At 39.2% G+C, this 13,914-nt stretch overlaps 1 protein-coding gene across 1 annotated transcript in view; it reads right to left on the bottom strand.

Moving 5' to 3' along the window:
• Positions 1-2,089, bottom strand: part of LOC118796910 — a 101,465-nt gene extending 99,376 nt beyond the window's left edge. The window contains exon 1 of the mRNA XM_036556062.1: positions 1,808-2,089. Within this exon, the coding sequence (XP_036411955.1) occupies positions 1,808-1,957 (150 nt within the window). The 5' untranslated portion in view covers positions 1,958-2,089. The remainder of the gene's footprint in view (positions 1-1,807) is intronic.
• Positions 2,090-13,914: the final 11,825 nt, after the last annotated feature.

Raw genomic sequence — 13,914 nt, 5'->3', positions numbered from 1 at the left:
AGCTTCTGCGCTGTGAGATAAATGCAGCCTCCTCTAAATAAACTGAGGACGAGGTCAGAATCAGACGCTAAAAGGCGCTGAATCCTCTGCAGAGTCGATTAACTGCTGCTAAAAGTAACAAAGGTCTTTTGTTACTGAGACAAAAAGAAGGTCACTGTACAGAGCGAGACTTCAGATTAGTGGACAGCACACTTTGCTTCATAACACAGTGAGCAAAACAGGCTCACCTAAATAAAGCAGCCTAGAATAAACCTGCTCCTCTCCATAATAAAGTCTAGAATGGATAGAATTAACTCTAAAATAAATAAGAATGAACTCTAGAATTAACAGAATGAACACATTCATCTCTAGGATATATTTTTTCTCCCTAAAATTAAAATAACTGGATCTTTATCTGTGTTTTTTGACTGTGTTCTGACTTTTTTTCACAATGATACATAAAAACACTGTAAAATGATTCAGTGCTTTAATTTAAATAGGTAAGATGGATGTCTTAAGTTAACAGAATGTAAAAGGCAGATTATTATTCTGATAACTAACCATTACAAGTTCAAAAAACTCAAAGGCAACCAGGTTACTTACTATTTTAAATTAAAACATGAAACCATTTTTACAGTGAACTACTTCTTATGGAATAAATAGAATAAATATTTTTTCTCTCTAGAATAAATCAGAATAAATCAATTCTTATCTAGAATGAACTTAAAATTAAAATAATAAACTTAAATGAACTTTTTTCCCTTAATATAATAAACAAACTAAAGTAATTCCTTAAATGGACTATTTTTCCTCTCTACCCCCTTTAAAATGATGGCTCTCCAATGGTTCTTTAGTAAAGAGAATGGTTCTATTAGCACCATGAGTTCTATATAGAACCATTTCCATGCACATGGTTCTTTGCATGGTGAAATAGTTCTTTACATTGGTGGAGAACATGGTTCTATAGAGCACTAAAAAGAGTTCTTCTATTGTTACAAGCTTGACATTGTAATAATAGAAGAACCCTTTTTGGATCTATATAGAACCATTTTCAAAAAGGTTCTACGCAGAGCCATAGACAACACATTCTTCATCAATCTGAAGAACGATTTCACCATGCAAAGAACTCTTAAATGTTTTTTGAGTGTTCTTGGTTCTACATAGAACCACTGTGTTTAGTAAAGAACCCTTGAAGTAGCATATTTTTAAGAGTGTAGCACCAAAAAGGGTTCTGCTATTGTCATGATGACAAGCTTGTGACAACAGAAGAACCCTTTATGGCACCATATAGAACCAAACGCAACACATTCTCCACTAATCTGAAGAACCATTTCACCATGCAAAGAACCTTTTAAGGTTGCCAATGGTTGCTTGAGTGTTCTTCGTTCTACAGACTCATCGTCTTTAGTAAAGAACCCTTAAAGCATATATTTTTAAGAGTGTAACACCAAATATGGTTCTGCTACTGCTATGATGTCAAGCTTAATAGACAGTATTATTCATAGACAATAGTAGAACCCTTTTTGGTGCTATATAGAACCAAACAACACATTGTCTATCAATCTGATGATCCATTTGACCAGGCAAAGAATCACTGAAGCATGCAAATGGTTCTATATGGTACTCATGGTTCTAAACAGAACCACTGCCTTTACTAAGGAACTCTTGAAGATCGTTTTTGAGATTGTAGAATAAATAAAACACATTTTTCCTCCCTAGAAAAACAGAATAAACTCACTCCTGTCTGTAATAAACAGAACACACTTGTTTCTCTATGTAATAAACAGTAATAAACCCTATTGTTGGTGCACTGTTAGTGTTTCCTCACCTGGCAGAGCTTCACCACAGCCCAGCAGAAGATGTAAGCAGAGAGGGAGAACTTGGCCCTCATGTATCTCTCCGGCAGGCAGGTGAGGTGAAGGTGCGTGTGCTCCATCTCGCCGTTTCCCTCCGCTCTGCTCCCTCCATCCCTCTCCATGGCCGGAGGTGTAGGGGAAGTTCTTTCCGGTCAGCCGGATTCTCTCCAGATATATTCCCACGGGCTTCTTCACTTTTACTTCACTCCCATGTCTCTCCTGAGTTCAGCACTCCTGCTCTCCGGGACGACCTACAGCAGACTGACAGACACAGACCTGCTCAGAGAAGTTTAAGTGCATGACGTCTCCCCCTACAGCACGGAGCAGGCGCTGCACTCAGACGATTCATTTAAATGCTTATTTATTTATTTAACTTTATAAACCATTTAGGTGATTTTCAATCATTTGTACAATGAGAACGCTGAAGGCTTCACACAATAAGCTAGGTTTTTTTGTTTTAGTGCTTTTTAAGTGCTGCCAATACATGTCTAGTTGTATGCAAAAGTTTGTGCACCCCTGGTTAAATTACGTTCTGTCAATTTTCTAAGTCAAAATAAGAAATTATAAGAAAATAAAACATCCTCTACAGGGAACACTGCTGAATAGGACATTTATATGCAAATTTTAGTGCACAAATTCTATTTATTTACTGAGTTTAATATAATGGAATGCATTTTTTTGTTTTTTTTTATATTATAAATATGTTAATTTCAGTAAATAAACAATAACTGTGCATTAAAATGTGCAGAGGTGTGTTCTCTGTAGATTATGTGTTGACTTATTTTGACTTATATAAACAACAAAATATGTAATTTCTACCAAAGGTGCCCAAACTTTTGCATACAACTGTACAACCAAAATGATGGTTCTTTAGTACAGAAAATGGTTGCACATAGAACCATGAGCACTCAAAGAACCCTTTGCATGCTTAAATGGTTCTTTGCATGATGAAATGGTTCTTCAGGTTGACAGAGAATGTGTTACATTTGGTTCCATACAGCACCAGTTGTTATAAGCTTCATATCACAGCCACGAAATACCGACGGCACTGTAAGAAAAACAGACCCAGACGTTGAGGTTTCCACATCTGTGCTTTACAGAAACCTTAACGTTAGTTCAGTCCGGCTGGCGCTCTTCTCTAGGATTTCTGTCTACCATCTAAGGAGCCCCTAAGATGACATGGTGATTATATTTTAAAAAGAAGTGGCCACAAATTAATATATTCAGGCCACAAATTAATCTATTGAAGCCACGTGACCATGAGAAACTTAACTCATGGCCTCAGTATATTAACGTTTGGCCTCAATATAGTAATTCATGGCCTTAATATATACATTTATGGCCTCAATATTAGCTAGTGGCCTCAAAATATTGACTTTTGGCCTCAATATAATAACTTTGGCCAGAATACATGAATTTGAAGCGTCAATAAATTAACTTTTGGCCTGCTGTATTAATCTGTGGCCACACCTTATTAAAAATGAATGATGTGTCACTTTAGGGGCACCATAATTATCAGTGTCATATTATGCTAAAAGTGTTTCTCTCTGAAAGAAACATCACCGTGTTCGATTTTTTAATACAGTAATCTAAAGAAGAATCATTAAAGCGTATAAAAAAATATCCTAATACTTTTGGGCAGCACTGCGGTTTCTGGCACTGTACACAAGATAAGGATAACATGTTAGCTAGCTTTAACCTCTTTAACTCCTTGGGACCACCAGTGGTTCCAAAACCCACTTCATCATATTCTTCATAACTTTCATATTTCATAAGCTTCATTCTAAAGGTGGGGGTCGTATGAGAGCTGTAACTGTCTTCTTTCCAGTCAAATAGATGGGTGATGTCATTTTAAATCCTTATAATAAAAGAACCTGAACTCACAATTTTTTGTCTACTGAAAGTCGACCCATTTTTCCACAAATCTGGGCTGTAAACTATAAACAGATGGCGTCTCTTAAGTGATCTGCTCTGTAAAAATTATTTTTATAAATAATACAAAGAGCGTCTAAGATTTTTGGCTTTCAGCAGTAAATTGTAAGCATATAGCAATATGTGTGATCATAAAACACATGTTCTGTTAATTTGAGGGGAACTTTTACAAAAATAAATATATAAATAATTAAATAAAATGAAAATGTACATTTATTTCATGCAGTTACTGAATAATCCCACTCACCCACAACACAGCTTCTTCAGCCTGCTGCAATCAGGGAGGAGACTGCGGAGTCTCCGGGCCAGGACCAGCAGACTGGGGGACAGCTTCATCCACCAGGCTGTCAGGATGCTCAACTCTCTCCTTACTTTGGCCACCTCACTTCTGGTTTTCCGTAACTCATCTTTCAGCCTAAAATTCAGCATATAAAATTGTAAAAAACATAAAATATATGTATATATTCGTTAGTAAAATGTGACGTTATTGTATTGTTTCATTATTAAGCTTGATTTGCTTGCTTAACTAAGTGTGGAGCACAATCAGGCACGCAGTTCACGCATCATTCCTACCAGATTCAGTGCTTTACAGTGGTTTACAATGAGGTTAACTTTGTCCTCTGTGGGCACCCTTACTCCATATACGTAACACTACCATGGCGGCACTTTTTTTTACCTCAGAGCAGAGAAAGCTAACCGATAAGATAACTTTCTACACAGACGAATATCCATCGCCAAACGAAAATGAGCTGTGTGTTCTGTTTGTTTACATACATACATCATCTAAACCGCTTATCCTTCTGGGTCGCGGTGGGGTGCTGGAGCCTATCCTAGCTGTCATTGGGCGGAAGGCAGGACACACCCTGGACAGGTCGCCAGTCCATCACAGGGCAGACAGACAGACATACACATTCACACTCACACTCACACCTAGGGGCAGTTCAGCATGTCCAATCAGCCTGACTGCATGTCTTCGGACTGTGGGAGGAAACCGGAGTACCCGGAGGAAACCCACGCAGACACGGGGAGAACATGCAAACTCCACACAGCCGGCAATCGAACCCAGGCCCTTCTTGCTGTGAGGCGATAATTAATTAATTGTAATTGTAAAAAAATAAGGGTGGCACGGTGGCACAGTGGGTAGCGCTGTCGCCTCACACCAAGAATGGCCTGGGTTCGATTCCCGGCTGTGTGGAGTTTGCATGTTCTCCCCGTGTCTGTGTGGGTTTCCTCCCACAGTTTAAAAACATGCAGTCAGGGCAATTGGACGTGCTAAAATTGCCCCTAGGTGTGAATGTGTGTGTATGTCTGTCTGTCTGCCCTGCAATGGACTGGCGACCTGTCCAGGGTGTATCCTGCCTTCTGCCCAATGACAGCTGGGATAGGCTCCAGCACCCCACCGCGACCCAGAAGGATAAGCGGTTTAGATGAGTGTGTGTATGTATGATTTTTTGCTAGAATACATTTTAAATGCCCTTGTAAGGCGCAAGCTTACGTGTTTTGAATTTCGCCTGAGCAGTTGGCGGAGAGAGAGAGATGAAATGCGTGTGGCCGATATTGGGGGACGGCCGATGTTAGGGGTAGCTACGCTAACTACGTAAGTTAGCTTGCTAACAGCTAATTTAAAATAGCTTAATTTAATACAGCTTAACAGCTAATTTACCTCTCACATTAACAGTTATATTAGATTTTCTTGCTGTTACACCACCTTAATTCAAACATACAAACATAAAAATATAACCTGTCAGTTTTGGGCCAAGTTGCCTCGGTGTAGGACTCTGCTAGCCTAGCTGGCTAAATTCACAAGGAAGCCGACATCGTAATAAATAAACAGTTAATTAATAACAGCCAGCGTCAACGCTGACTACCTTCTGTTATCGTGTCGGACTAATAAAGTCGCATTATTATTAATTTATTAGCCTGTTTCGGTATAACTGTGAATTGTTCGGATTCAGCTCTTCTCCTCAGTTGTAACGGCTGCGGCTCGCGCTGATGCGAAATGAGTGAATGCGCGCGAAAAGCGGCGCTGTAGGTTGGCTCAATAACTTACTGAGGCCAATTAAACATTGAGCGCGTTTACATGCAGCCTAATAATCCGATACCTGCAGAAAATCAGACCTTATCCGTAATCCGATCACCGCGTTTTCATGCACTTGAGTAGATAATGGGGAAACTCCAGGTCTGCATGAGTCAGACAGTAATCAGATTTCTGCTTTGCGACCAGCCAATAAACTCACAGAAGGAGACGTGACGTAAACGTTACGCAACACTCAAACTTCATACATTTTTTTTTAAATCGTCCCGCCACTTTACCTGAAAATATGAAATATGAATGCATTATTCTGTGTTTGCGCTTCTTGCTTATATCTGGTACTGTCCGTCTGTTCTCGCGCATGCGCAGACTGAGAAATCCGATAGAAATCAGAGTAAGAGTTTACATCATAGATATACATACCGAGATGCCGCGTTGGGTCCAGTCAGGCACGTCAACGGCGCCGCCATTTTAGGGCGGTCAACATCGGGGCTGGACTGCATTCAGTACCATTACAGAGCGGCAGTTTAATAAAGATACTGTCCAAAATTACACTATTTCAGGAATATCACACTCAGAAGGTGGGATAGGATTGTATAACGGAGGGAACGCAGTGATCCACACTCATGTCTGTGTGATGCGTATTGTCTGTGTGATGTTTGTGTAGATATGGCCGTGTGGTTAATGAGGCTCAGAGAACCTGTTGATGTGATTGTTTTTCCTCTGGTTTTATATTAAGCTTATTTCATTTAACAGTCTATTCAGGGGATCTTAACTTTATGTAGTAGTTATTTATTTACAGTGATGGTTAAAGCTTTGAGCTGGGTAAATTATAGCATTCCTTAATCCGTGTAGATATTCATAGTAGATTAACGTTAGCAGCTTCTTACACGAAGCTGAAGTGAGTTTCTTATTTGCCAGCTTCTTGTTCGAATTTCCACCTTAAATGGTGCATCAGCCAGCATCTTGTTTGAATTTTCCCGTTCCACCTTAAATGGTGCATCAGCCAGCATCTTGTTCCAATTTTCCCGCTCCACCTTAAATGGTGCATCAGCCAGCATCTTGTTCCAATTTGCCCGCTCCACCTTAAATGGTCCATCAGCCAGCAGCTTATTCCAATTTTCCCGTTCCACCTTAAATGGTGCATCAGCCAGCTTCTTGTTCAAATTTTCCCGTTCCACCTTAAATGGCTTCGTCCTTCTTAGTGTGTTTTGGGGGTTTATTTTATTTTTATGTGTATTAAGATTAGAAGTGATTCAGTCATTGTTGGATTTGCTGATGTGTCTTATTGTGTTTCTCGTGCTAAAGTCGGTTTTTATCGTCTGGTGCAGACTGAATACTTTCCTGCTGGTCCGGACGACTAATTATCACGATCAGTTATTACAGTAATAAAAGCTACCGAGAGCAGATCCGTGCAGCCTGGATTAATCTGTGTCTGAGGATTATAACTAAAGAGATTTGGTGAAAATCGGTTGAGTAATAATGAAGTTGTGGCTGATCTTGACCTCTCCAACATGGCGGACACGCAGACGTATTGCCTCCGATAGAGAACAACAGACAACGCGGCATCTAGGTGTGCATATCTATGGTTTGCATGCACTGAGAAATCTGATTACTGAGCTAAAATTCAGCCTCTTTATCAGATTTCTTAATCGGATTTCTAGATCAGAGTACGGTGTTTACATGACCATTTGAATAATCGGATAACTGCAGAAATCCGATTATGATCGGATTTTCGAGCGCATGTATACGCACTCAATGATTTACAAACATTATATTACCTTAACCAGCTTTAAAACTTGTTGTATGACTCCAGCTTTTCTGTAATCCGCTCCAACTCTCCACTCCTGCAGCTGGAGTCGATTAACCAAGACAGAGTTATTGATGAAGAAATATAAAGAAAAATAAACCACGATAAATGTAGGAGTTTCTGCAGATCATAGTGATATGACAAAAAACGTAATACCAGAAAGGAGAAGTTCTAAACACTCTACTGAGGAAACACTAGTTGGGGCACTAGCTCCACTCATTTTTCAAAATTCCAACATGAATAAATGGTTAAGATGTAAACAGAGCGAGAGAGGTTCAGAGTAGTTTGGTGTAAAACACTCTGTTCTAGAGAAACTTACCGACTCAGAACTGTTCACAGTGGTGGTGATAGGAACCAGACGTCCACCTCTAAAAGCCTCTAGAAGCATTGTGAGGCAAAATACTTTTTTTTCCGATTTTCCACTATTTTCCATCATCAACATTCCATATAAACTCAGAAGACTTGTGTAGGTTCACTGGTGGTTCTGGATAGTAAGTAAAATGTCTATATTTGTGTTGTAGTCATGGCGACCCCTGGTTCCTATCACCACCACTGTAAAGACATCTGAACCATTTCACACCGAACCACTCTGAATCACTTTGCATCTCATTTTGGAAAATTAGTGGAATTCTTGAGTTAAAAGTATTATCTACTACTAGAGTCATGACATCAACATAGCACACATTATGCATATTATTATCACACAAGATGTTAATGGACCCAAGTCTAGATGCACTTCATTCCCTGAAACTGCAAGTGAGAAACTGCTGCTCTCAGGGTGTTTATATCAACACTTATTCACAAATTCATTAGTAACCATTATTTTATTTGCATTAATAACTGTGAGAGGTCAGGACACAGCAAGGCAGGGATATTGCACAGAATCACAAATAATAACAGCTGCCCCGTCTCATCAGAGACACTTTACTGCCACCAAATTAAAATGTGTTCCATCACAAAAATGACGTTCTAGTGAAATGTCACTTTCTACTGCTAGAACATTTTACATCACCTACAAAAGATTATCATGCAATATATTCATTACTCAGTGTACTATCAGTTAATCATCAATCGTATGAGGTTCTAAATGATCGTCTTGCATGCAGTGCTCAGACTGACTAACTTCAACAGCATGAAAAACCTGAGAAATTACATTATTTAAGAAAAAAAATCACAAGTAGGCAAGTACAGAGCAGGCTCGTGGCTAAATCTGAACTCGTGGTGTCATGTGGTTATGTTGGAAATGACACACTAACGACTATATTAAGAGCACATTCATAAACAACATTCTTTACATCGCCAGCTTCACCCACAAGTGTTATTGCCATGTAGAGGATGATGTACGATGGTACACTGCCTGTCAAAAGCTTGGGGACACCTTTCCTTTCTTTGAAATTTTGGTAATTTTTGATTTTTAGTTACTTTTTTAAGCCTAAAGCAGCTCTGTGCTAAAGTTTAGTCTCTATTTATCTTCTATCTTCATGTTAATCAAAGTATCTTCCATGGTATGAATAGCAGCTTCTGTCTAAATAATGATTTTTCTTTTCCAAACTGTTGTTAAAAAGCTCATGTTGAACCTCTTTTGGTCCAGAGGTGGTTCGAACACCTGGAAGGTTTGAGTGCTGATGAGTCACATCACAAAGTGGATAAAGTGAGTGAACTTTTAGGTCTTTTGTCAGTCATTTGTTCTTTTTTTTCAAAGAAAAATGCTCATTTTTTAAAAACGTTTTTTGGAAAGCTAGGTGTCCCCAAACATTTGACAGGTAGTTTACTGTACTGTGCAAAAGTCAGAGACCACTCTGTTTATTTAATTTCCAGTGAAAATTACCATTAAGTACAAAATATTCTTTTTTTTTTCAGGAGATTTTAGTGAGGAGATTAGATATAAGCTAATCCACTTACATAATGAACGCAAAAGAAAACTGGAGTTCAAAAATGATTAAGAGAAAATGGGGCTCCTAACAACCACCTGGAAGAGCTGATAGATCCCAAAACTGCCCCCATCAGATAAACAGCACTTAAAGCTTTCATCTCTGAGAGAGAGGAGAAAATCAAGCTGCTTCAGATCTGAAAACATCCACAGGTGTTTCTGTCCATCCTTCCACTGTGAGAAGACGACTCAGCGCTGTGGGTCTGAAAGGATGTGTAGCTGTCAAGAAGAACCTCACTGAGAAAAGGAGACGGACACATCAAACAAAGAAGCTGAACGATGGACTGACCACCCCAGAGTCCAGACCTCAACACCACTGAATGTGTTTGATTACTTCAGAAAATGATCAATCAGCTTCTAAGACTGAACTTTGGAGGTGTGTCTGCAGATTCTTTGAGGGACTGAAAGTGAGTCTCCTGAAAAGAATGGAAGCTGAAATAAAGGGAAAGAGTGACTCACTGAACACTCAAACAGCTGAGAGTGGATTCAATAGTTGCCTTTAAATATATGTCTTTTGCTTTTTTCCTGATGCAGAAGAACGAATAACTTCTACCTAATGGCTGTTTTGACTGGAAATTAAATAAATGAAGTGTCTCAGACTTTTGCGTACTGTGTTTCAGAAAGATTCATCATGTTCAGTACCTAAAAGAAACCCCCGAAAAAAGATTTTAGCCAAACCATTTCAGATAATTGGCTCAAAGTAAAGACGCCGATGTGTTTTTGTCAGCGTAGCCTGTTAGCATGGCTGATTGCCTGTTCAGTTTCATTACATTCTGACTGCAGACTTTGGCAGAAACGCTCCACCTGCGTGTCTCAGACTGAAGGCCGCTGTGTGAGCGTGTTTCAATAGGTCTCTTTTGAACAGCGGCCACCAAATTCAGCTCACATCAACCAGATCACAGACGCTTTCTCAAAGGAACAGTTTCTCATTCATTCACTCATTAGCATACGCGCTGGCACGCTTCAATCGACCATCTGACTTAAACACTGCTCTCTTCATCTGTTTGTCCATAAGAGCCTAATGCATTCACCCACTGTCTGCCAAAAATGTACAAATTTCCCACATGAAAAAATACTATAGTACAATAAAAATCCTACCAAACGGGAAACATGACACAGTGTTCTTAAAGCATACAATAGATACTTTACTATAGTATTGTAAGTTATTTCTCTAGTAACTGTAGTATATAGTATAATATAGTACAACCCCATTTCCAAAAATGTTGGGATGCTGTGCAGAATGAAAATACAGTGCAATGATGTGCAAATCATGTAAACCATATTTCTAAAGGAAAGTACTACAAAGACAACATATTAAATGTTGAAAATGAGAAATTTTATATACCATGATTTGCAAAAAGAATTTAAAAATTTGATTTGTCGAACCACAGGAAACTTTTCCACTTCACCTCATTCCATTTTAAATGAGCTCAGGCCCAGAGAAGGTGGCAGCATTTCTGGATCCTGTTTATGTTTGGTTTCTTCTTTGTGTTTTAGAGTTTTAACTTGCATTTGTGGATGCAGTGACAAACTGTTTTCACAGACAGTGATTTTCAGAAGTGTTTCTGAGCCCATGCAGTGATTTCCACTACAGAATCATGTTTTTAATGCAGTGCTGCCTGAGGGCCCAAAGATCACGGCCAGCAAATACTGGTTTTTTGGCCTTACGTACAGAGATTTCTCCAGATTCTCTGAATCGGTATTATGTACCGTAGATGATGAAAAGCAGAAGTTCTTTGCTATTTTACACTGAGAAATGTTATTCTTGAATTGTTGCACTATTTGATGGTGCAGTCTTTCACAGAGTGGTGAACCCCTCCTCATCTTTACTTCTGAAAGACTCCGCCTCTCTGAGATGCTGTTTTATACCCAATCATGTTACTGACCCATTGCCAATCAACCACCAGGTGTTTTTTTGTAGCATTACACAACTTTACCAGCCTTTTGTTGCCCCCGTCCTAACTTTTTTGGAATGCGTTGTTGGCATCAAATTCAAAATGGGCAAATATTTTTCGAAAAAACAATAAAATTTCTCAGTTTCAACATTTGATATGTTGTCTTTGTACCATTTTCAATTAAATATAGGGTTTAAATGATTTGCACATCATTGCATTTTGTTTTTATTCACATTTTGCACAGCGTCCCAACATATTTGGAAATGGGGTTGTAATTCAATAGTAGTTTTACTGTAGTACACTGTAGAAATGGTAGCTGTAGTAGTGCTAAATGTCACTGTGCATGTTATAGTAATAAAAAAAAATGTTGTACAGCATTTATAGTAAATTTCTATAATGTGTTTTATACTATGATGCTATGATATTACCTTAGTTAAAATTAGAATATTGTCGGAACCTGGTATCTCCAAAAAATGGTAACTTTCCTCAGTTGAGGTTCTATTTTAGTATTAGTATTAGTACAATTTTTTGGTCGTGTCATTATGAAAGTTTCACCTAAGGGCAACTAGATTACCCTAAAAAACAAAAATGGAAATACATGGTTTTGTCCCGACAGCAACGATATAACTAATAATGTAATAGTACAGATGGAACACTACACTTTGCTATAGACAACACTTTAATATACTATAGACACTCTAGTAAACACTATTGTATAGTATTTTTCCATATGGGGTCCCTCCTTACCTCAGACACAGGTAATCAGCGAAGATGTCTGAAGTCTATGTGGCCTGCTGGTGACATCGCGTATTAATAAAAATAATGAGTGGCCATGCAGTATTAACATGTGGGAATGAGATCCTAATGCATGGCCAGGACTTAGTAAGGTGTGGGAACAAGATAATTAAGTAGTGGCTACCACTTCGTAAGGCGTGGGAACGAGATCATGCCTTATTAAGCTGTGGTCAAGCCTTAATTATCTCATTCCCACAACTTATTTATCTCGTTTCCATGCCTTACTAAGTTGTGGCTACGCCTTATTTTTATTTTTCTGGGATGCCACCATTAGGCCTCCGCAGAAGTCCAAGGTTTGCTACATTAGTTTTACACTGGAGCTAAGACGCTAGCTAACAATGTAGACAACAAGTAATGGAAGCTAATAGCTGCCACCATTAGCATCATGCTAAACTGTTTATGGCCTAAATCATCACACACTTCTGAACTGGGTGGTCAGGAAAGGTCTAATCTTCAATAGAATGCTCATGTTTGTTGTATTTTAGTTTTGGCTGGAAAGTAAAGGGTTAAAATCTTGCAACGGCCAGCAGAAAACGATCCAATCAGGACTGTTCTTCTTGTGGTATCTATGTAGATACAGCCAATCAAGGTCTCCCATTGGTTAGGACTTCAGGAGCTGGACTGAAGGCCTTAAATGTTAAATAAACTACCAACATAATTAGGGAGTGGCTGAGGGATCAACCAATCACATTTGGGTTTACAATGAGACCAATTTTGTGAGTAAAAACATCACTCTAGTCCTTCTGGAATTCTAGATACATCACTGACTGTGAATCTGAGTCTCAGGCTACGTTCACACAGCAGGTAAAAGTGGCCCAAATCAGATTTTCTCACCAAATCTGATTTTTTTGTTTGGCTGTTCAGATTATCTTTTAAAGCTCCTAAACTGACCCGCATGCGCAAAAGAACAGAGCGTCACGCTGCTTCACGGCTCATCCAGAGGTAAACAATCCTGACTATGAACGAACGCCAGTCGCTCCCGGAGGATCAGCTTCATCTTCACCAGCATCACAGGAGCCATCATGAAGCTTCACTGACTGACAGCTGGGCTCATCACCCAGAATGTGTTCGAGCCGTAAAAAGGGCGCGGTCAGTTCTTTGGTTCGCTTCCTCGGATTCTTTAAACTCTGCTTTCAGACTTTTAAGTGTTCTTTGACGCTGCAGCCTCGTTCTCCTGCGGCCGCGTTCGGACATTTCTTTAGAAATCTCTCTGAACACAGAGGGTTCTGGATCAGTCTCTAATTTTTTAGTACAGAAATATCAGCCCAAATGTTTATGAGTCTCAGCAGCGCGAAACAATGGCGAATGTTGAGTTGGATTGACGTAAAATTCGCATTAATTCCAATCTGGCTGTTCAGACTGAGTCGCATTGCCGCAGATCGGATACGTATCGGATTTCAGTACCACATACAAAAGCGTTTCAAATCGGAATTGAAAATGTCAGATTCAGTGTGTTTATCTGTTCACACTGACACACAGACACACATCTGTGTCACATATGAGGAAAAAAATCGGATTTAGGCCACTTTTACCTGCTGTGTAAACGTAGCCTTAGTCTAAGGAATGTCCCGGTTAGCTGTTATGAATGGAAAACAGCGGCAGCAGCTCTGTGCCACAACTCTTTAATGAATGTCTTTCTCTTTGTTTAATCTAGAACGGCCAATGTTCATGTGCACCAGCAGCAG

Source organism: Colossoma macropomum, unplaced genomic scaffold (genome assembly GCF_904425465.1).
Source record: "Colossoma macropomum unplaced genomic scaffold, Colossoma_macropomum, whole genome shotgun sequence".
NCBI classification, from domain to species: Eukaryota; Metazoa; Chordata; class Actinopteri; order Characiformes; family Serrasalmidae; genus Colossoma; species Colossoma macropomum.
This window is presented reverse-complemented; position numbering and strand designations above follow the sequence as displayed.